The sequence below is a fragment of the Erinaceus europaeus genome, chromosome 15 (genome assembly GCF_950295315.1).
Source record: "Erinaceus europaeus chromosome 15, mEriEur2.1, whole genome shotgun sequence".
NCBI lineage: Eukaryota > Metazoa > Chordata > Mammalia > Eulipotyphla > Erinaceidae > Erinaceus > Erinaceus europaeus.
This window is the reverse complement of record NC_080176.1, coordinates 4,096,584-4,117,279: the sequence shown is the minus strand read 5'-3', so window position 1 is coordinate 4,117,279 and position 20,696 is coordinate 4,096,584. Positions and strand designations below refer to the sequence as shown.

At 62.1% G+C, this 20,696-nt stretch overlaps 1 protein-coding gene across 2 annotated transcripts; it reads left to right on the top strand.

The window, feature by feature from the left end:
• Positions 1–817: 817 nt before the first annotated feature.
• Positions 818–20,414, top strand: GLIS2 (GLIS family zinc finger 2). 2 transcript variants are annotated; one of them, XM_060172464.1, is made up of 8 exons: positions 818–1,160; positions 13,730–13,972; positions 14,649–14,818; positions 15,142–15,312; positions 15,411–15,544; positions 15,626–15,744; positions 16,085–16,159; positions 18,340–20,414. In XM_060172464.1, the coding sequence occupies exons 2-8, from the start codon at positions 13,801–13,803 to the stop codon at positions 19,134–19,136; spliced, it is 1,638 nt and encodes a 545-aa protein (XP_060028447.1). In that variant the 5' UTR covers positions 818–1,160; positions 13,730–13,800; the 3' UTR covers positions 19,137–20,414. The 2 variants fall into 2 exon arrangements, with proteins under 2 accessions (XP_060028447.1, XP_060028448.1); XM_060172465.1 differs by lacking the exon at positions 16,085–16,159 and having other exon boundaries at positions 821–1,160.
• The last annotated feature ends 282 nt before the right edge of the window (positions 20,415–20,696 follow it).

Below are 20,696 nucleotides of genomic sequence, written 5' to 3'. Positions count from 1 at the left end.
GGCCGCGCGCAAGTCCCGACTGCACCGTCAGGGAAACTGAGGCATCGCTAAGGAAGCAGCTGAACTGGGCCTCGAACCCGGGCTCTTGAAGAAGCCGAGAATGGGGAGCCTGGCGTGAGCCTCGGGGCGCTGCCCGCGCGTTCCTGGAAGCCGGCTGGGCGGAGAAATCCCGCCGCCTGAGGATCTCCTGCCGCCGCCAGCCAGCCCGCCGGGGGCCGCGGGGGGCCCGGCCAAGGTGACCCCGGGAGCACGAGGAGGCGAGGGCCCCTCCGCCCGGCCGCCGCGACCTTCCCCCCTCCCGGCCCCGGGCTCCCCCACCCCGCGGGCTTCCCCGAAGGCCGGACATCCCTCCCCACACGCGGCCACCCCGGCCGTGTCCCAGCGCTGCCCTGGGGCTGGGGGGGGACCCTGGGAGAGGCCGGGAGGGGGGACACAGGAGAGGCCGAGCCGGGGGCGGGGCGGGAACCCCAGGAGAGATGGGGAGGGAGGTCCTGGGAGAGGCTGGGGGCTCAGAGGGAGCCGGGGATGGGGCCAGGGACGCGTAGAGGGGACCCAGGGGGGGCCTGGGGGTGACGGGGTGGGGGACCACGGGAAGAACCGGGGTGCCAGGGGATGAGGCCGGCGGCGGGAAGCGGGGCGGGGGCTGCAAACGGACCCCCAGGAGGGCCGGGGGGCTGCGGGAGCTGAGGCTGGGGCCCGGGGCGGAGGTGGGCGCGGACAGGCGCTGCGTTGGGGACCCTGGGTGGGCGGGCGGGTAGGACGCGCGTCGCCGGCCCGCCCCCCGCCGCCCCCTCCCCCGCCCCGCACACGCCCCGCCTGGCAGCTGGCGCCCCGGGCCTGGGGCCGCGGCGGCGCGAGGGGTTTGCAGGGAGGCGGGGGGCTGGGGGAGGGAGGCGGGCTGGAGGCCGCCCCCCGCGCCCCTCCTCCGCGCGGCCGCCGGCCCTCCTCCCCGGCCTGCTCCCCGCCTCCTGCTAGACATCCCGCACGGCCGGCCGCCGCGGCCGCCTTCCCCGCCCGCCCGAGCTGCAGATGTGGCGGAGCGGCCGGGCGCCGGGCGGCCGAGCCAGGGGAGCCCCCGCGCCGTGAGCCCCGCGCCCCGCGCCCCCGCCCCGCCCGGCCCGGCCCTGCCCGCCGACCCGCCGCCCGGAGCCCGCCGCGAGGTAGGAAGCGGGGCGTCGCGGGGCTCCCGGGGCGCCCCCCGCCCCCCGCCATTGTGCGCCCCGGCCCCTCCGCCCTCCCCTCCCGCCGTCCGGAGGCCGTGGCGGGCCGGCGGGGGTCGCAAACTTCGGCGGGGAAGTTGGGCGGCCGCGGTGGGGGCGCACGGCCCCCGGAGCCCCGGCCCGGAGTTGCCTGGGGCGCCGGCCCCTCCCTCGGCTGCGCCCGGGCTGCAGAGGTGCCCGGCCGGGGCCCCCCGCCGCCGCGGCCGCTCCTGGGCCCGGAGAGGGAGGCGCCCGGTCGGCTGCGCGCTGTCCCGCGCTGTCCCTCCCCTGCTGTCTGGGTGGCAGCGGGCGGGCGGGCTGGGGCGTCGGAGCGAGGAGGGAGGGTCTGAGGGCGGGGGAGGGGGCCGGGCAGGTGCATCCCGGGGGAGGGAGGGAGGGAGCCGCCTGCCCCTGCGGCCCCGGGATGGGGCTGGGATCCAGGCTGGCACCTGGAGGCCTTGGCACGCTGCCTGTCCAGCCGGGTACTCGGGCCACGGTGGGGCAGCGTGCCGCCTCCAGCCTGTCCGGCGGGGGGCGGGGGCGCCTGGCCACCCAAACCGGGGTCCCTGCGGGAGCTGCCCGGCCCTGCCCTGGCGCCTGGGAAGCGGGAAGGGAGCCTGGGAGGAGCCCCGGGCCCTCAGCCATCGCAGCCCAGGATCTTGGCTCCGGAGAACGCTTGACACCGAGGGGCAGCCCGGCCAGCCGGGGACCTGGCCAAGGCCGGGCTCCCGGGGTTCTCTGGCCAGGACCAGTGTGGGAGCCGGGGTCCCTGGGCGGCCATGCGGAGGCCCTCCTCAAGGGTCCTGGTGTCCTGGAGGGAGGTGGATTTAGGAGCCAGGAAGTCAGCGTAGGTGCAGCCCTTGGGAAGGGGGACTGGCCCCCTGGATCTACCCAGCCCTCCCCACGCCGCCACACCCCTGCCAGCCCCTGGTACCACAGTGCCACAGCTGTTCCAGCCCACCCACACATCCTTCCCCTGACCTCCAGCCTCCCCCTCTGCTCCTCCTTCTCCCCTTTGGGCCCAGCTTGGGCCTCCCAGCTGGCCCTGGCTTGCACTAGGGGAGGGGTGACACCTAGGGGTTGCCTCCCAGGTCCCCTCATTTCCCATCTCCAGCCCAGCCCAGCCCACTCCCCCACCCACTCTACTCCTTTGGGCTGTGCCCGCAGCCAGCTAAGGGAGTGGAGTGGGAGGACAGGCACACAAGACCAGGGGATTGGGGCTCCGGTTATGGGGGTTGGGGACCCCTTGGAAGCAGCCCTGTTTTCTTTAGCCCCTGCCCCTCCCCCTCCTTTCCGGAGCTGCCATTAGAGCTGACCCTGCGACCCCCCCATGCCTGCCTGCCCGTCCCTGTCTGTGACCTTTGACCTTTGACCGTTGGTGTTAAATCCCTCCAGCTGGGGTTCTTCGGCCCCTGAGTGACCCTGGTACAGGCCTGGGGGGGCTCTCCCTGCTTCTGGCTCAAGGACACCTGCCAGTCCCTCCCTCCCTGCTGGAGTAGGGGTGCCCCAGGAAGTCACCCCACTTCCAGGCACCACTGCTTTAGGGATCACTGGTTTTGGGGGGCTGCCGCCGCCTGGTCATGACCCAGAGGATGAGTGGGTAAAGCTCATGGTCTGGGAGCCTGGGTCCTGGCCAAGGGCCACCGAGCCCCAGGGTGTCTGGGACAGCCCCTTCCCTCGCCTCCCCTCCCCTCCCCTTTCCGGGTCTCAGTTTCCTCATCTGTGAAACCCAGAGGTCAGACAGGGTGAGCTTCCTGAGCTCCAGAGTCCACTAGAAGCCTGGGGGGGCCAGAGGACCGAGGAGGGCAAGCCCAGTGCCCGCCAGCTCCCAATTATCCGTGGGTGGAGCCAGTATGAATAGCTGGATGCCACAGACATCCCAAAACCTCATTTTAAACAATCGTGTGAACCGCGTCCCCCGAGCTTTTGTTGTTACTGGGGAGGCAGCTGCACATGTGCGGCCCGGCCTGTGGGGCTGCGGGCGGGCCCACGTGGAGGCGGCCCTGGCCTCCCAGGACAAAGCTACCAGGCCGGGCCCTCCTGCACCCTGCTCACACAGCCCCTGGAAGGGGGATGTCCCCTCACCACCTTGTCCCTGGGTCCCAGGCAGGGCTGTAATCTCCTGATTGCCTTTGCCCAGTGTGCTGCTGGAATCCCAAATTCCTGTTCTGGAGAGGGGCGGTCTGTGCCCGGCTGAGTCGGGGCAGTCCTGGATGAGGGAGGGTGGTGACAGCTGGGGCTGGGGGACCAGATGTTGAGGCCCAGGCTCTGGCTCCTTGGCTGGCGTTGGGGTGGGGCCCCAGGCCTGGGAGGCCTGCTGGGTGGGTGGAGACACTTCTCCTGCCCCCCCCCAACACACCCAAGTGGGGCTGGCTGTCCAAGCCCCCACATCCCCAGGGAGACTGAAGAGGGTCCTGACCCGAGAAGGGGATTGGGGTTGCCATGGGGAGGCTGGAGCTGGGTGGAGTGGAGGCTGCCCTCTCCCAGGCTGGGGACAGTCTTTTCCTTGTCCAGGGCCATTACTGTCACTTTCTGCTCCACACAGAGGACTGAGGCCAAAGGAGTGGCCCCTGGAGGGAACTGGTGGGCCTCCTTCCTCCCAGCAAGCTACCTTTTCAGAGGTGGAGTGTGATGGGGGACACTTAGCCCCCCCATCCTGGGCATGTGAAGGGGCCCAGAGCTGACTGAGGAGTCAGAACACTGGGACCCCTGGGCCTGCCCCAGCCACAGCCCCTACAAGGCCCTGGGGACCCATCTGTCTCAGCGGCTTCTGAGGCAGCCCCCCTCCCTTCCCCACCTCTCACGCCCTTACAACCTTCTATTTTTTCAAGGTTTATTTATGGAAGTGAAATGGTTAAGAGCCAGAGCACCACTCTGGCACTGCACTGCTTGAGACGTCAGTGCTTCATCCCTTGCACCACCTCCCAGGCCACGGCCAGGACACTTTTTTTTTAATCTATATTTTTATTATTTATTAACTAATTTACTTATTTGATGGAACAGAGAGAAATAGTGGGTAAGGGAAGACAGGGGGAGAGAAAAAGAAACAGCTGCAGTACTGTTTCATTATTCCTGAAGCTTCTCCCTTGCAGATGGGGACTGGAGGCTTGAACCTGGGTCCTTGCACCTAGTAATGTGTGTCCTCAACCAGGTGTGCCACTGCCCAGCTCTAGCCAGGACATTTCAACAGGAAATGTGACTGGTGCTTTGCTGATCAGCCAGGGGGTGTGGTGATGTAGGACCCACCCCCAGCAGCCCAGCTCAGCCCTCTTGTAGTGGAGCCTCACCACCCTGGGTCCCGGGGGGTGGGGGTGGGGGCAAGAACTCAGCCAGCCCTTACCTGTCACTTAGCCCTGTGAAGCAGCACCCGACCCGGCCCTGCTCCCCCAATCCCGAGAAGGGCTGCTAGATTGAGGGTAGCCCCAGCGGGCAACTCCCACTTCTGGGGTTCTGAGGGTCCTGTGGGCCCAGGGGGGTGCAGAGGAGCTGGGGAGCCTCCTACACAGTGGGCGGTTTAGCCTGCTTTGTGGGGGCTTGGAGACCATTCAGTGCTCTGGGCATCTTTGGGGTGCGGGGAGCTCTGACCGCCCTTCTGATGAATGGAAGCTTAACTGGTGGTTAAGGTTGGGAGCGGCCTGGGGCAGGGAAGTGGGAAGGGATCTCAGTGGGGGGGATTCCATCTGCTCCAGATGCCCCTGGAGGGGGAGGGGCGGGGGCTGAGAACCTTCCAGAGCCCTGACTGCAGGCTGGGCTTCCTTCTCAGGCCCTTTGTCTTCACTGCCGAGGGGCCAGGTATTGGCCACCACAGAGCTCGCCTGTGACATGTGTGCACGCTCGCTCCCGCCTTGGCAGATGGCTGCCTGCTTGCCTGGGGACTCAGCCGGGAGTCAGCCCCTCCTCCAGTCATGGCCAAGGGCAGGCGGGACACCCCAGGGGACTTGAGGCTGCCTGAGTTAGCCTGGGCTCCTCTGGGGAAGCCTTGCTGCGGGGCTCACAGGCTAGGGCCCACCTCCCCCTCCAATCTCCCCAGACCCAAGGGCGGTCCTGGGAGGCAAGGGGTGGGGGGGAGAGGCTGGCGAAAACAGGCTTGGAGATCTGCAGGCTCAGACTGAGGTGACTAGGTAGGTAGCTAGGTAACGGGATCTAGGACTGGCCCCCGGATATAAGCCTGGGGACCCCCCTGCTGCCTTCCCACGCCCCCAATCCACATGTAGCCCTGAGCAAGATAGATGCAGGCAGCTGTGTCCAGAGGAAACCCCCTCCCCCACTGTCCACCTGGTCTAGCTGACAGGCCCCAGCCCTCAGGGCCTCCCCTCCCCTGCCGCTCCCTCTTGTGGCCAGAGCCCCTCAGCCCCTCCCCTGGCCAGCTGGCTCTGAAGGCCCCCAGGATGCCCCCCCCACCAGCTGGGCCAGGCTGTAGAGGGCAGCTCTGGGCCTGGGAGGCTACCCCTGGAGAGGCTGGGAAGGGGCGGTGGGTGGAAGGGAGTAGAGTTCATACTGGCTTCTGGGGTGGGTGCTCCGCCAGGGCCAGGCAGGGGTAGCAGAGATGGAGCTGGAGGAGCTGACCAGGGTGGTGATGAGTGGGGGAAACTGAGGTCTGCTCCCGGCCTCCTGCCCTGGCTGGATGGGGGCAGCCATCCCTGTGGGGGCCTCACCTGACCCTGAGCCAGCCACTTCCTTCCTGGTACTTCAAGCCCCTCCACAGGCTGGTGGCACTCAGAGATATGTTCATCCAACAAATGTTCATGGGTTCTGCGGGTTTGGGAAATCAAGACAGGGGTATCGGTGCTGTTGGCCCCCCTTCCATGGACAGGGAAAGGGAAGGCAAGGTCCAGAGCCTCTCCTACCTCACTCGAAACAGGGCTGCTGCTTCACATGGGGGTCGTGGTCCTAGCAGAGAGGCCTTCAGCCCAGACAAAGCTTGGAGCTGCCAGTGCCCCCGGCTGGCCCTGCCTGCTCTGGCCTCCCTGCCTGGAAAGGGGGTCCGGATGCTGCAGCGACACACACTGTGAGCACAAGGCCAGGCACGCGGTGTGCTCCGGAGCTCGTGACGTGGTGGCGTCGGTGATGTGCTGCTCCTGGGCAAGGAGCGTGTGGCAGTGTGGGCACGGGGGCAGGGCCCTGCTTGGCTCTCAGGTACTAGTTACAGCTGTGGGGGGTGGGGTGGGGCTAAAGATGAGAGGGTCAGCCAGAGGACTTCATGGAGGAGGGAGTAGGTTGAGTAGTAGCTGAAGGAGAATAAGAACTTGTGGAAGGTTGGGAAGAGGAATTGGCACCCAAAGTGTACCTCAGGCTCCTGGCAGAGCCCAGGGATGTGTGATGCTGGTATAGAAAGGGAGATGGCAGTCTTCTGTGCAGAGAGACCTGTGTGACACCCCCCCCCCCAGCCAGAGCCCGCCAAACTCTGCCCTGCCCCCCTCCCTTCATGGGCTCTTCCTTTGCTGAGAGCCTGGCATGTTTGCTGGCACCACACCACTAGGCCTTTGCAGCATCAGCCTGAAAGTGTGGGGTTTGGAGCCTGAGCACACCCCTTAAGAGCTCTGTGCCCCGTAGTCCAGGAGGTGGCACAGTGGTAAAGCTTTGGACTCTCAAGTATGAGGTCCTGAGTTCGATCCCCGGCAGCACATGTGCCAGAGTGATATCTGGTTCTCTCTCCTATCTTTCTTATAAATAAATAAAATCTTTTTTTTTTAAAAAGAGCTCTGTGCCCCAAGACTCCAAGCCTCAGTTTCCCCTGAAGCTGGAGCGGTACCTGTCTCACTGCTGGGAGGAGCTAGGAAGGTAGACTGGCTGACCTTGAGCCTCAGGGCTGAAGCCCAGCACTGTCTCTCTGCATACCCCCAGGCTCAGCACCTCCCTTATGCACCTGTGGCCCCACACTGAGCTCGGGCTGGGATACGCTACAGCCTGGCCCGGTCTGCCAGGCCAGAGTCCGGCCACCCGCCCCCACAACGCCCATGCCCATGCAGTGGGTGTTGCTTGCAGGGGTTCCCAGGACTTGTGGGGGGCTGCCTGTGGGGTCCTCCTGCAGCCAGAATCAGTTTGGGAAGCCTGGTAGGTCACCCCTAGGGGCACGAGAAGTGCTGGGTGGCGTCCACGTGGGGTGCTGGCCTTGGCTGGCCTGGCTGGGCGTGTGTCTGTCTAGAGCCCCATGCCTGCCCCTCCCAGGGATGGGGCCACTAGCGTCCAGCCCTTCCCTCCTCTCCTGGCGGGTGGGCGGGCGTGGGGCTGCTTGGCGGGCTCCCCTCTGGCTGGGGCCCAGGTGCAGGCAGAGCTCAGAGCCCCAGCACCCCCTCCCCCCCACTGGGCAGACAGGAAAATACCAGACATAGTTCTGCAAAGGTGGCTGCAGGCAGCGGGGGCGCGGTGGGGACCAGGGAGGCTTCTGTGCCAGGCTGGCCTGGCTACTGCGAGCTGTGGGGGCCCCGGGCTCTACAGAACTGCTCCCCAAGCCTGGGTCAGCCCACCGGTGCTGGGGAAGGAAGTGCACCCCTGGAAGGCAGGGCTCCTGTGGGCCTTGTGTTCCAGCTTCAGTTCTGAACTCTGCGGTGACCTTGGCCCTAGTGCCGGGGTACCCCCCATGGGGTGGGGGAGGCAGGAACATGACTGTCTGGGGCTCCCAGATTTTGGCATCTCTTCGATGCCCAGCCAGCTGGCACCTTGGGGTGAAACTAGGCTCAGAAAGGGTGACAGAGACCCATTTGGGACCCACTGTCAGGGACAGAGCCCAGTAGCCTGGCTGTGTGCCTTTAAACACACACCCTGCTCCTCCCTGGGGAGACCCAGGCACTGACCAAGTGCTTGTCTGGTGTGGGCAGGGGCCTGCCTGCTGAATGCAAGCTCTCCGGGGAGGTGAACCCCAAACTCTTTCAGGAGGTGCTGCCTGGCCCCTCTCCTAGGACCCCCTGGAACAGACTCAGATGAGCCCCTCCTTGAGTCCCCAGAGGCGTCTTCAGACTGCTCCTCCTCAGAAGGGCTGCTTTCATAACAGGGCTGCTCCCAGCTTCTCTGGGCCGCCAGTTTCTTTTTCTTCTTCTTCTTCTTTTTTTTTTTTTTAAGATTATTTATTTATTTATGAGAAACATAGGAAGACAGAGAAAGAGCCAGACGATACTCTGGTACATGTGCTGCCGGGGATTGAACTCAGGACCTCATGCTTGAGAGTCCACTGCTTTAGCCACTGCACCACCTCCCGGACCACCCCAGTTTCTTCTTTGATGAAAGAGTCTGAAGGGGACCGGCTCACCGATGGTCACGCTGCAGGACGGCAGCAGCCTGGCTCTGCGGGGACACAGGCATCTCCTTGCTCAGGAAGTGGAAGCCCAGGTGCACCCCATGAGGAGTGATGACAGGGTGGCAGGGCCTGTGGATGCAGTGTGAGGGCCGGGTATCCTCACAGCTCGGGCCTTCCAAGGGTGGCGGACCCAGCGGTGCTGACAGTTCCCCTAGCAAGTCTGACCCGGCCCCCTCCCTGAGCTTATGTTGATCTACCTTCCCTCACCCACTGATGGGGAAACTGAGGCTCAAGGCCAGCGTGCTGCCATCCTGCTGGAAGCAGAGAGAGAGGAAGCCAATGAGAGGATGTGTGCAAGGCTTTCTCCCCAGAGTCCAATGGCTGGCACCCCTCCGTCTTTGGAACTGAGCTAGAGGAGGCTCCACTTGCAGGTGACTTTCCCAAAGTCACATGGGCAGGGCGTGGTAGGGCCAAGCTGGAGACCATACTTGAGCCCGGCTCTGTGGGAGGGACCTAGAGGAACCAGAGGCCTGTCCCTGCACCCCAGTCCCCCCTGCAGCCCCAGAGGGTGGAGCTCTTGGCCAGGGCTGAGCCACAGCGGTTCCCAGGAATGTGGGGCTGTGGGGCCGCTTGCTTTGGCAGCCTATCTGCCCCCAGCTCTCCAAGCCTCCCAGAGGGCCGCTGCCCTGCCTGCCCAGCTCTGTAGCTCCAGGCCCCTGGCTGGGATGTGTCCCCACGCCCAAGGGCACAGCCCTGGCTACTGGGAAACATGGCTCCTGGGCTCAGCTGGGCAACCTCTGCACTGTAACGACTCTGGAATGGGGGCTGGTAGCACCAGCCTTAACTGGGATAAGCCCCCTTATCCACAAGTGGCTGTTGGTACCGCAGTTCCCAGGCCTGGCTTTGCCACCCTAGGGCCCCACGCTGGTCCTCAGTTTCCCAGAGTACCTAGCAGGGCTGGCTAGAGCTTCCAGGCACATGGAGGCCCGGGATTAGAGAGTTTGGAGTTTTTTTATTATTATTATTTATTTTAATTTTTTTCTCTTTGTTGCCCTTATTTTTGCTTTTTTTAATATTTATTCCCTTTTGTTGTCCTTGTTTAATTGTTATAGTTCTTATTGTTGTCGTTGTTGGATAGGACAGAGAGGAATGGAGAGAGGAGGGGAAAACAGAGAGGGGGAGAGAAAGACAGACACCTGCAGACCTGCTTCACCGCCTGTGAAGCGACTCCCCTGCAGGTGGGGAGCCGGGGGCTCGAACCAGGATCTTTAATCTGGTCCTTGTGCTTTGTGCCACCTGTGCTTAGCCCGCTGCACTACCGCCTGACTCCCGTCCTTGTTTTTTTTATTGTTGTTATTGATGTCGTCATTGTTAGACAGGACAGAGAGAAATAGAGAGAGGAGGGGAAGACAGAGAGGGGGAGAGAAAGACAGACACCTGCAGACCTGTTTCATCGCCTGTGAAACGACTCCCCTGCAGGTGGGGAGCTGGGGGCTCGAACCGGGATCCTTACGCTGGTCCTTGCACTATGGGCCATGTGCGCTTAACCCGCTGGGCTACCGCCCGACTTCCGGATTAGAGAGCTTTATTAATTCACCTTCATCAGAGACAGAGATCCGAGCCCTGCTCAGCTCTGGCAGGTGGTGGTGCCAGGGTCTGTGGTGTAGAGTCTGGTGTGCTACTGCCGTGCAGTCTCCCTGGTCTCCAGTTTGAATTAAAGTTGTCCTAGTGAGGGGACAGGCAGTAGTGCTCCTGGTTGCACACACGTTACCATACATGAGGACCTGGGTTCAAGCCCCTGGTCCCCACCTGCTGGGGGGAAGCTTCCCAAGTGGTGAAGCAATGCTACGGATGTCTATTGCCCCTCCCCCTCAACTTCTCTCTGTCTTATCAAAATAAAACAAATATATATATATATATATTAATATTTATTTATTCCCTTTTGTTGCCCTTGTTTTATTGTTGTAGTTATTATTGTTATTGATGTCGCTGTTGTTGGGTAGGACAGAGAGGAATAGAGAGAGGAGGGGAAGACAGAGGGGGAGAGAAAGATAGACACCTGCAGACCTGTTTCACCACTTGTGAAGTGACTCCCCTGCAGGTGGGGAGCCGGGGGCTTGAACCGGGATCCTTAAGCCGGTCCTTGCGCTTCGCACCCCGTGCACTTAACCCGCTGCGCTACCGCCCAACTCCCAGCACATATATTTTTAAATGTGTTAGTGAGAGTAGCGCTGCACCATTGCTCCAACACAGGCAGTGCTGGGGACAGACCTCAAGCCTACAAGTGCTGCTCCCAGCCTCACCACCCCCACCCTTCCTCTCTCCCAGGCCACCACCACCAGTCTCTGATGTGAAGCAGGAGAGCCCCATGGGGTGCGACTCCCAGGCTGGAAGGGGCACAAGTGACTGAAGGACATGTTTAGGATTAGCTCAGCGGTCACACCTGCAGTCGCCTAGGGTGACAGGTGGAGCCTCTGTTCTCCCCAAGGCCTTCCTCCCTCTCTGCTTTTGGCAGGGAGACCTCAGGACAGCAGCACACCGGCCTTGAGCCTCAGTTTCCCTGTCGTCAGAGGATCAGGGAAGCTTGGATTACTCAGAGGGGTAGAGGCAGAGAGCTGTGCAGTGGGCACCTGGCACATGGCAGGTGCCCTAGGCTTGAGGACCCACTTTCTGCTACGGCCCTGGTGGGGTCCCTTTCTCTTCCCGGACTCAATTTCCCCAGATTCCCCATGTTGCTGGCCGGGTGTGAGGGGGCTGAGGTGGGGTGGCCCTGGGACTTGGGGGCGGGGACAGGCGAGTGGGCAGCTGGGGGCCGTCTGCTAGGCCGGCCGGCAGGCAGGCAGGCGCACAATAGCGGCCATTGTCTGCTCTGCTTGGGGAGGGGGGATGGCCCTCCCCTGGTGGCAAGGCCCCCCTCTGGCCACCCCCGGTGGTCCCGCCCCGCCCCTGAGCTTCCTTCGGAGCCCTCCACTCTAATTAGTTCCTTGCGCCTCACGACCACCTGGGCGCTCCATTCCCCCCTCTATAGCCCCCCCAAATGCTGGGGTTGCCGGCCTGAACCCTGGGAAAGCAAAGGGCCTTGCCTCGTAGCCAGCTAGGGGAAACTGAGGCCATTGCTCAGTCGGCAAGCTTTCTGGGGCTCCCAGAGCAGGGCAGGGAACCCCATCTGCCTTGGGGAAATGGAGCCCAACTGTACCTCCCTGTCCTGTGCATGAATGAGAGCCTGCTGCACCCCCCCCCCCAACCCCGTGCACCTCCCAGGCATGGGGGTGGGGTGCAGGAGGGGTGAGATCCAGTACCATCTTGGGGAGCCTGGGGCTGGCCAAGGTCCGAGTCCAGCGGGATCACAGGCAGTCCACCCCTGCAGTGCGGCAGGGAGAGGCCCCGGAACATGGAGTGCTGTGTCCTTTGGTGGGTGGCTCCTTTCTTCCCCAAGAGCAGGGAGGTGGGCCTCCCTGGGCAGAAGCAGTGTCAGGAAGTGGGGGGCTGCTGACTGGGGTGGTGTGCCCAGACCTCTGACAGGCTCTCTCGGGCTCTCGCTGGTTCTAAGTGGAGGTGCCATCCCCAGCAGGTTCCCCACCCCACAGGCTTGGAGGCTATCACCAGGAAGTGTCCGCTTGAAGCTACCACAACCAGCTGGTCCTGCATCCCTGGGTCCCTTTTTAGGAAGGCTCAGATTGGGGGCGGCGGGGGCGGGGGGGGGGGGGAAGCTGTGGGGAACCCATGGCCCTAGGCCAGCCTGAGGACCCGGCCACCAGCCCTTCCTGGCTCCTGAATTCTTAATCAGCATAAATATTTACTTCCTTCCTCCCCTTCCAGGCTCCCAGCACAGAGGAGCTGCTGGGAGATTGGACTGGGCCTGTGTCTAAAAATAAACAGGTGGAGGGACACAGACACACAGACAGAAGTGGGGCAGGGGGCTCGGGTCAGGCCAAGGGCAGCTGCCTGCTAGCCTGGGGAAGAAGGTGGGGGCCTGGTCCATCCATCTCTGTCCCTGCCACCTGCCTGTGTGTGGGGTTCCCAGGCCACCCCTGTCAGTGCTGTGGCACAAGCCTGAGTCACAGACACGGGTTCCACTGCAGAGTGTGGCTGCCCCTGCCCAGTGGTCCCCACTGAGCTGTGGTGCTGGGGAGGAGGGTCTTAGGATGTATCCCAGAGACAGAAGGTCCTCAGTGAGGGAGGGGACCTGCTTCCTTGTTCCTGGTGACCCTGGAACAAGAGGGGCGAGGGGCTGTCCTCTGGGCAGTGGCACACACCCACATAGCTAGCAGTGTTTCCCTGGGAGGTGTGGGCATGTTACATTGCTCAAGGACCCAGGTTCAAGCCCCCGGTCCCCATCTACAGAGGGAAAGCTTTGCAAGTGGTGAAGCAGGGCTGTAGGTATCTCTCTCTGTCTCTTTCCTTCTGTCTCCCTCTTCCTCTTGACTTCTGTTTCTATTTCTCCCTCCCCTCTCAATTTCTGTCTCTATCCAGTAATAAAAATTAAAAAACAATAAAAAGCTCAGTGCTGTAGTTTTTTTTTTTTCTTCTCTTTTTTTAAATATTTATTCCCTTTAGTTGCCCTTGTTTTATTGTTGTAGCTGTTAGGACAGAGAGAAATGGAGAGAGGAGGGGAAGACAGAGAGGGGGAGAGAAAGACAGACACCTGCAGACCTGCTTCACCGCCTGTGAAGCGACTGCCCTGCAGGTGGGGAGCCAGGGGGCTCGAACCGGGATCCTGACGCCGGTCCTTGGGCTTTGCGCCACCTGCGCTACCACCTGACTCCCTCCTTCTCTCTGTCTCTGCCTCTCTCTAAAAGTCAGCCCGGGGCAGTGAAGATGACCACATTCAACAATATATATCCTCACTGATGTTTATGTATCTGTTAGCAGCCCCCAGCCCTGCCTCACAAGCCCTGCCCTGGTGGCTTGGCCCATAGTCCCCTACTGCCCCCTGGTGGTGGCTCCAAGTCCTGGCCGCACCTGTCTGAGCCCTGGCAGCCCTTTGGGGCCAGGTTCTACACCTCCTCACTGCTTGGGCCAAGCTTCCAGCCTGCTTTCCTCAGAAGTGAACGCGGGCCGGCAGTGGGGTGCTTGGTCTGCCCACTGTGGAAGGCACCTGCGACTCTTCTGGCCGTGTTGGGTATCTTCTAGTTTAGACCAGACAAGACTCATGGGGAAGTGGACCTGGGGACTCCGGGTAGTTGCTCTCTCCCTGATAGCTGCTGGCTGGGCCACGCAGGTCTTGTGAGGAGTCAGGCTCCTCGCAAAGGAGCCTGGTTTCACAGTGTCACAGCACAGCTCCTCTCCTTCCCAGGCTCCTGCCTGAACACCGGCTCCGGAGCCCCCTGCCCTGCCGCTGCAGCCTCCAGCCCCGACCCCACCGCCATGCACTCCCTGGACGAGCCGCTCGACCTGAAGCTCAGCATCACCAAGCTCCGGGCGGCGAGAGAGAAGCGGGAGAGGACGCTGAGCGTGGTCCGCCACCGCGCTCTGCACAGGGAGCTCGGCCTGGGGGATAACAGCCCCACGCCGGGCTCCCCGGGCTCCCCACCCACAGGTACACCCCCAGCCCCTCGAGGCTCCTGGCTTTGAGCGTGCCCCCACTCTGTCCGTTTGTGAGCCCTGGAATCTGTCCTGGATGTGATGTGTCCCAGGGATGAATTGGCACAGCAGAGCCAGGGTGCAAAGTGAAGGCCCCAGAGCCTCACGCTGGGCTTTCTGACATGTGTCTGATTAACCACGTCCCCGGGACCAAGATCAAGACCAATTGAGCTTCTTGGGGCGCTGGGGGGCTCTAGCCTTTGCTCTATCCCTGGCAGATCTCCCAAACCAGGTTTCTCTCGGTGCTAGAAGGCTCCTCTCAGTTTACAGACAGGAACACGGGGCCAGAGAGGGGCCTGGCAGAGGGCTGGGTGGTGGCACACCTGGTTGTGCACACGTTACAATGCACCAGGTTTGGGTCCCTGGTTCCCACCTGCAGAGGGAAAGCTTTTGTGAGTGGTGAAGCAGGGCTGCAGGTGTCTCTCTGTCTCCCTCCCTCCCTATCTCCCCCTCCCCTCTCAATTTCTGGCTGTCTCTAGCCAGTGAGTAAAGATAATAAAAGTGGGTTTGGCTCCCATCTGTAAAGTGTTTGACTCCCAGTCCCCGCCTCTTGGGTTAGGAGTTGGATGGGCTGCTGCTCATATTCCTGGGGTTCCAGTATGGGGGGTTGCTGAGCTGTGCCTCCCCCTCAGGCTTCTTGCTGAACCCCAAGTTCCCTGAGAAGGTGGAGGGACGCTTCTCGGCCCCTCTGGTGGACCTCAGCCTGTCACCGCCATCTGGGCTGGACTCCCCCAACGGAAGCAGCTCGCTGTCCCCTGAGCGCCAGGGTGGCGGGGACCTGCCAGCTGTGCCCACAGCCCCGGTAAGGAGGGGGACAGGGCAGTGATGGGAGGTGCAGTGGGCCACAAACTGGGCAGCTGGAGCCACTGCAGGGCCATGCTGCCCCCAGGGCAGGGTCCTTCCTGCTTCTGTGGTCACCTAACTACCCCTGTATATCTGTGTCCTTGACATGGTCACTGGATTCAGACCCCACCCGGTACCGACACCTCGGTAGATAAAGACAGTGTCTACCAGGCCCCGGTATCAGGGTGAGGACCAGGGTGGAGCCTCGGCACCGCCACTGAAGCAGATGGGGGGGTCGGCCTGCAGGGCCAGGGGTGCTGAGCTCCCCACCCCAACCCCCAGGACTTCCAGCGTTACCTGGACAGCATCCCCAGCTCCTTCCAGTTCTTCCTGCCCCTGGGCTCCGGGGGGGCCCTGCACCTGCCTGCCTCCTCCTTCCTCACGCCCCCCAAGGACAAGTGCCTCTCGCCAGAGCTCCCGCTGCCCAAGCAGCTGGTGTGCCGCTGGGCCAAGGTGAGCGGGGTCGGGACTGGAGGGCGCTGGGGGAGGCGGGGGGGGGGGGGGGGGAGGCGCCCCTCCAGGCTCACTCCCTCCCCCTCCCCGGCCCGCAGTGCAACCAGCTCTTTGAGTTGCTGCAGGACCTGGTGGACCACGTCAACGACTACCACGTCAAGCCTGAGAAGGACTCGGGCTACTGCTGCCACTGGGAGGGCTGCGCCCGCCACGGCCGGGGCTTCAACGCCAGGTGAGGGAGTGTGCCCGGTGGGGAGGGGGCGGCGGGCGGGCTGCAGGGCACCACTGAGCCGCCGCCTGCCCCCTGGAACAGGTACAAGATGCTCATCCACATCCGCACCCACACCAACGAGAAGCCGCACCGCTGCCACACCTGCAGCAAGAGCTTCTCCCGCCTGGAGAACCTCAAGATCCATAACCGCTCGCACACAGGTGAGGCCGCGGCAGGGGCGGAGCCATGTTGAGGGCGGGGCCGCTGTGGGGGCGGAGTCAGGACGAGGGCGGGGCCGTGGTGGGGCAGAGTCAGGGTAGCGGTGGGGGCGGGGCCCTCTGGCTGCCCCGGGTGGGCGGGGCTCTCTAGGCTGCCCCGGGCAGGTGGGGGCACCTCTCCTGGGAGTTCAGGGGCCGAGTACCTCCCAAGTGGCATCATGTGAGACAACACTGTGTTGCCAGCACACCGTGGGGCCAGCCTCGCAGCTGGGGCTCACCTCTGGCTTATGGCGGTGCTGGGGACTGAACCTGGGGGCTTCAGGGGTAAAAGTTTCTTTGCCAGGTGCTGCCAGGTTGAGCACACACATTGCCATGTGGAAGAATCCAGGTTCAAGCCCCTGGCCTCCATCTGCTAGGGGTAAGGTTCACAAAAAGTGAAGCAGTGAGGGCAGGCGGTGGCGCACCTGGTTAAGTGCACACACTACAGTGCGCAAGGACCTGGGTTCAAGCCCTGGGTCCCCACCTGCAGGGGGAAAAGCTTCACTAGTGGTGAAGCAGGGCTGCAGGTGTCTCTCTGCCTCTCTCCATCTCTATCTTCCCTTCTCCTCAGTTTCTGTCTCTATCCAATCATAAATAAAGTTTGAAAAAAAGAATTAGGGGGCCAGGTGGTGGTGCACCTGGTTAAGTGCTTACATTACTACAGTGTGCAAGGTCCCGGGTTCAAGCCCCCGGTCCCCACCTGCAGGGGGAAAGCTTCATGAGTGGTGAAGCAGGGCTGCAGGTGTTTTTCTGTCTCTCTCCCTCTATCTCCCCCTCTCCTCTCAACTTCTTTATCAAGTAAGTAAGTAAGTAAATAAATAAATAAATAAATAGGGAGTTGGGCAGTAGCGCAGCTGGTTAAGTGCACCAGGGAGTCGCCTCACAGGCAGTGAAGCAGGTCTGTAGGTGTCTTTCTCTCCCCTTCTCTGTCTTCCTCTCCTCTCTCCATTTCTCTCTGTCCTACCCAAGAACAACAACAGCTATGAAAACAATAATAAAAATTACTACAACAAGGGCAACAAAAAATGGAAAAGGTAGCCTCTAGGAGCAGTGGATTCGTAGTGCAGGCACCGAGCCTCAGCAATAACCTTGGAGCAAATAAATAAATAAATAATATTAGGAAAAAAAAAAAATGAAGCAGTGCTGCAGGTGTCTGTCTTTCCCTCTCTCCCTTGATTTTTCCGTCCCTATCACATACAGCAGTGTGTGTGTGGGGGGGGGGGGCTATTGGAGTGGTGGATTTATTGTGTAGGCACCAAGGCCCAGCAAAACCCTGGTAGCAGTTATTATTTATTTATTTGCCTCCAGGGTTATTGCTGGGGCTCGGTGCCTGCACTATGAATCCACTGCTCCTGGAGGCCATTTTTTCCTTTTGTTGCCCTTGTTGTTTATCGGTGTTGTTGTTACTATTATTGTTGTCGTTGTTGGATAGAGAGGAAGGGAAGACGGGGGAGAGAAAGACAGACACCTGCAGACCTGCTTCACCGCTTGTGAAGTGACTACCCTGCAGGTGGGGAGCCGGGGGTTCGAACTGGGATCCTTCTGCCAGTTCTTGTGCTTTGTGCCACATGTGCTTAATCCGCTGCACTACCGCCCAGCCCCCTTTTCTTATTTTTTTAAATTTATTTCCCCTTTTTAAAAATGTTTTTGTTATATTTATTATTGATGTCATTGTTGTTGAATAGGACAGAGAGAAATGGAGAGAAAGATACAACACCTGCAGACCTGCTTCACCGCCTGTGAAGCGACTCCCCTGCAGGTGGGGAGCCAGGGGCTCGAACCAGGATCCTTACACTTTGTGCCACGTGTGCTTACCCGCTGCACCACTGCCCAACTCCCTTTAAAAAAAAAAAAAAAAAGAGATGCACACACAGGGAGAGGGAGAGGGAAATGGCCGAGCTGAAACCTAGGTGGCGCATACGGCAAAGCAGTGCATTATCCAAGTGGGCTGTCACCACCCCACTGCTCTACCACTTGTGAGGCTTCCGCTTTGTATCTTGGCAGGGGACTTGAACCCTGGCCCTGGAGACTAAACAGTGTGCTCTGCTGGGTGAGCTCCCTTCTGGTCCCCACCGGCCTGATCTAAATGCACCGAGAGTAGCACTAAGGCCCAGTTGGGGGCAACTGTAGTGGCATCTTTTCTCGAACCCCACCCTCTGAAGTCTTTTCTCGAACCCCATCCTCTGAAGTGTTATTTGCACCCTGGAGCCCATGCATTGGGAGACCCCCCTACCCCTTGCGAGCTCACACCTGGGCCCCAGGTCTCACGTTGTCTGCTGGTGGAGTGCTGGACAGGTGCTGAGCACACCTGGAGCCCTTCTGCAGAGTAAGGGAGCTTCCCTCAGGCCATGCCAGGTGCTCTATGGAAGCAGTGTCCCCAGGCGCAGCTCCCACTGTGGGAAGAGGGTGGCCCATAGCCATCTGGCTTCTCAGCACGATGTCCCTGGGGGCAGCACTGTGTGGGACGTTGGGGGCCCCTCTGCCCCGTATCAGCCAGGTGGGGCTGCAGGGGTGGTCCGGGTGGCTGGTCCCGACGAGCCCTTGTGCCCCCACCCGCAGGGGAGAAGCCCTATGTCTGCCCCTATGAAGGATGCAGCAAGCGCTACTCCAACTCGAGCGACCGATTCAAGCACACGCGCACCCACTACGTGGACAAGCCCTACTACTGCAAGATGCCCGGCTGCCACAAGCGCTACACGGACCCCAGCTCCCTGCGCAAGCACATCAAGGCTCACGGCCACTTCGTGTCCCATGAGCAGCAGGAGCTCCTGCAGCTGCGGCCACCCCCCAAGCCACCGCTGCCTGCCCCCGACGGTGGCCCTTATGTTAGTGGGGCCCAGATCATCATCCCCAACCCTGCTGCCCTCTTCGGAGGTCCTGGCCTGCCCGCCCTGCCCCTGCCCCTGCCCCCCGGCCCCCTTGACCTCAGTGCCCTGGCCTGTGGCAATGGCAGCGGTGGGGGTGCCGCGGCGGGCATGGGCCCCGGGCTGCCGGCCCCCGTACTGCCCCTCAACCTGGCCAAGAACCCGCTGCTGCCCTCGCCCTTCGGGGCAGGAGGACTAGGCCTGCCTGTGGTCTCCCTCCTCGCCGGCTCCGCTGGCGGCAAGGCTGAGGGGGAGAAGCGAGGGCCAGCGCCCACCCGGGCCCTGGGTATGGAGGGCTGCAAGACCCCGCTGGAGAGGACTGAGGGCGGCCGCGCCCGGCCTGTCCCCGACGGGCTGCCCCTGCTGCCGGGCACTGTGCTGGACCTGTCCACGGGCGTCAACTCGGCGGCCAGCAGCCCAGAGGCGCTGACCCCCGGCTGGGTGGTCATCCCGCCCGGCTCTGTGCTGCTCAAGCCGGCCGTGGTGAATTAAGCCTGGCTGAGTGGGGACAGCCCTGACGAACAGAAACTCTTCTGTGAAATAGCAATAATGCTCCCTGACTGGGGCGGCCCCAGACCAGCGGACAAAGGGAAGGTGCTAGGGGTCACTGCTGGCACCCGACTCCTGGGCGGGGGGCCAGGGAGAGCTGTGCTCTTGGGTGCTGAGGCCTCGCCCCTCCCTGGTGCCTCCTTTATCCAGCGGCCAAAAGGGCAGGGGGCCTTCCCCATCCTGTCCAGCTGTCAGCCACGTCCCAGCAGTGGGTGGGCAAGCTGGAGCCCCATATCAAACTCCCCCACCTGCCCAGCCTCTGCTCTGGGGGCTCCTTGGACCCCTTTCCCACCAATCAGAGGGAAAGCCAGACAGACGCAGGCCCGGCAGAGCCACAGCAAGAAGCCACCTAGTCCTGTGACAAGGTGCCTCCCACCGCCCGGGAGACCCGCGCTGCCAGCTGCCAGCTCTGCCCAGGATGGCCCCTTCCTGGGCGGACGTGTATAAGGGACCAAGTCAGGCTGGGACCCAGCTCCTGTTCTGGGGCTGTGTGCTCATAGCCAGCACAGACAGGGCTCCAGGCCAGTCCTGAGGGCTGGGGGGGGGGACCACACACACACAGCTGGGCCCCTGGTTTACCCTTGCCCAGGAAGCTGGGTGCTCCTCCTGGAGGTGGCCTGAAGCCTGTGGGAGGCCTGTCCCGCCCTTGGCTGAAGTGGCCAAGCACCCTACACTGTGTATGTACAACTGGAGTTGCAGGGTGGCCGGGGTCCCTGCTGTTCCTCTGAGCAGCTCTGCCATGCCCCCCCCCCCCGACCGCCCTTCTGTCCCAGAGGGGTCACACTGACAGGCCAGGCGATGTTCACTCTGCCCCTCGAAGGGGCTGAGACCAAGCTGGAGGGAGCTGGCCTCCCTCCCTCGGGCCCCCCGGACCCTGGCCTCAGCCCCTTGGCTGGTGGGGTGCAGGTCTGCAGCTTGAGGCCAGGGAGCAGAGGCACAGGGCACTGGGCGGTGATGGAGCTCAGCGTGTGACTCGGTGACAGGCCAGGCCCTTGGGCCTGTGCGCGTTGTGTTGACGTGGGTTTGTGTTGCACATTCCAGGACATCAGTATTTTAACAGGTTCTAAGTGCCTTTCTATCGTAGCTTGTTTTCCCTCCTCTTGGCTCCATTGCTGTTAGCATAGAGTTTAAAACAAAAAGAGATAAGCTAATGACTATAACAATATATTCCTCCATGTGAGAGGAATTTTATAAAGAAACAATAAAAGTGAGTTGCAAACATGCCATCTGTCTCACTTGCACCTGGGGCTGGGCCGCTCACTTCCCGTCGTCCTGCAGCTTCTAGACTACAGCACCAAGTGCCAACCCCCCCACCCCTATGGCTGCTGGGAGCAGGTCCCGTGGGGAGGGGCTGTGCCCACACCCGAGACAAGCTTCTGGAGAGATATCCAAGTTCGGGCTTGCCCTGCCTCAGCACTCTGATGGGTGGCCGGGCCCCTAGCCTGTTAGCCGGCAGTTTCTCTGTCTCTGGCCACACACCACAACATCTGCCCAGATTCTGAG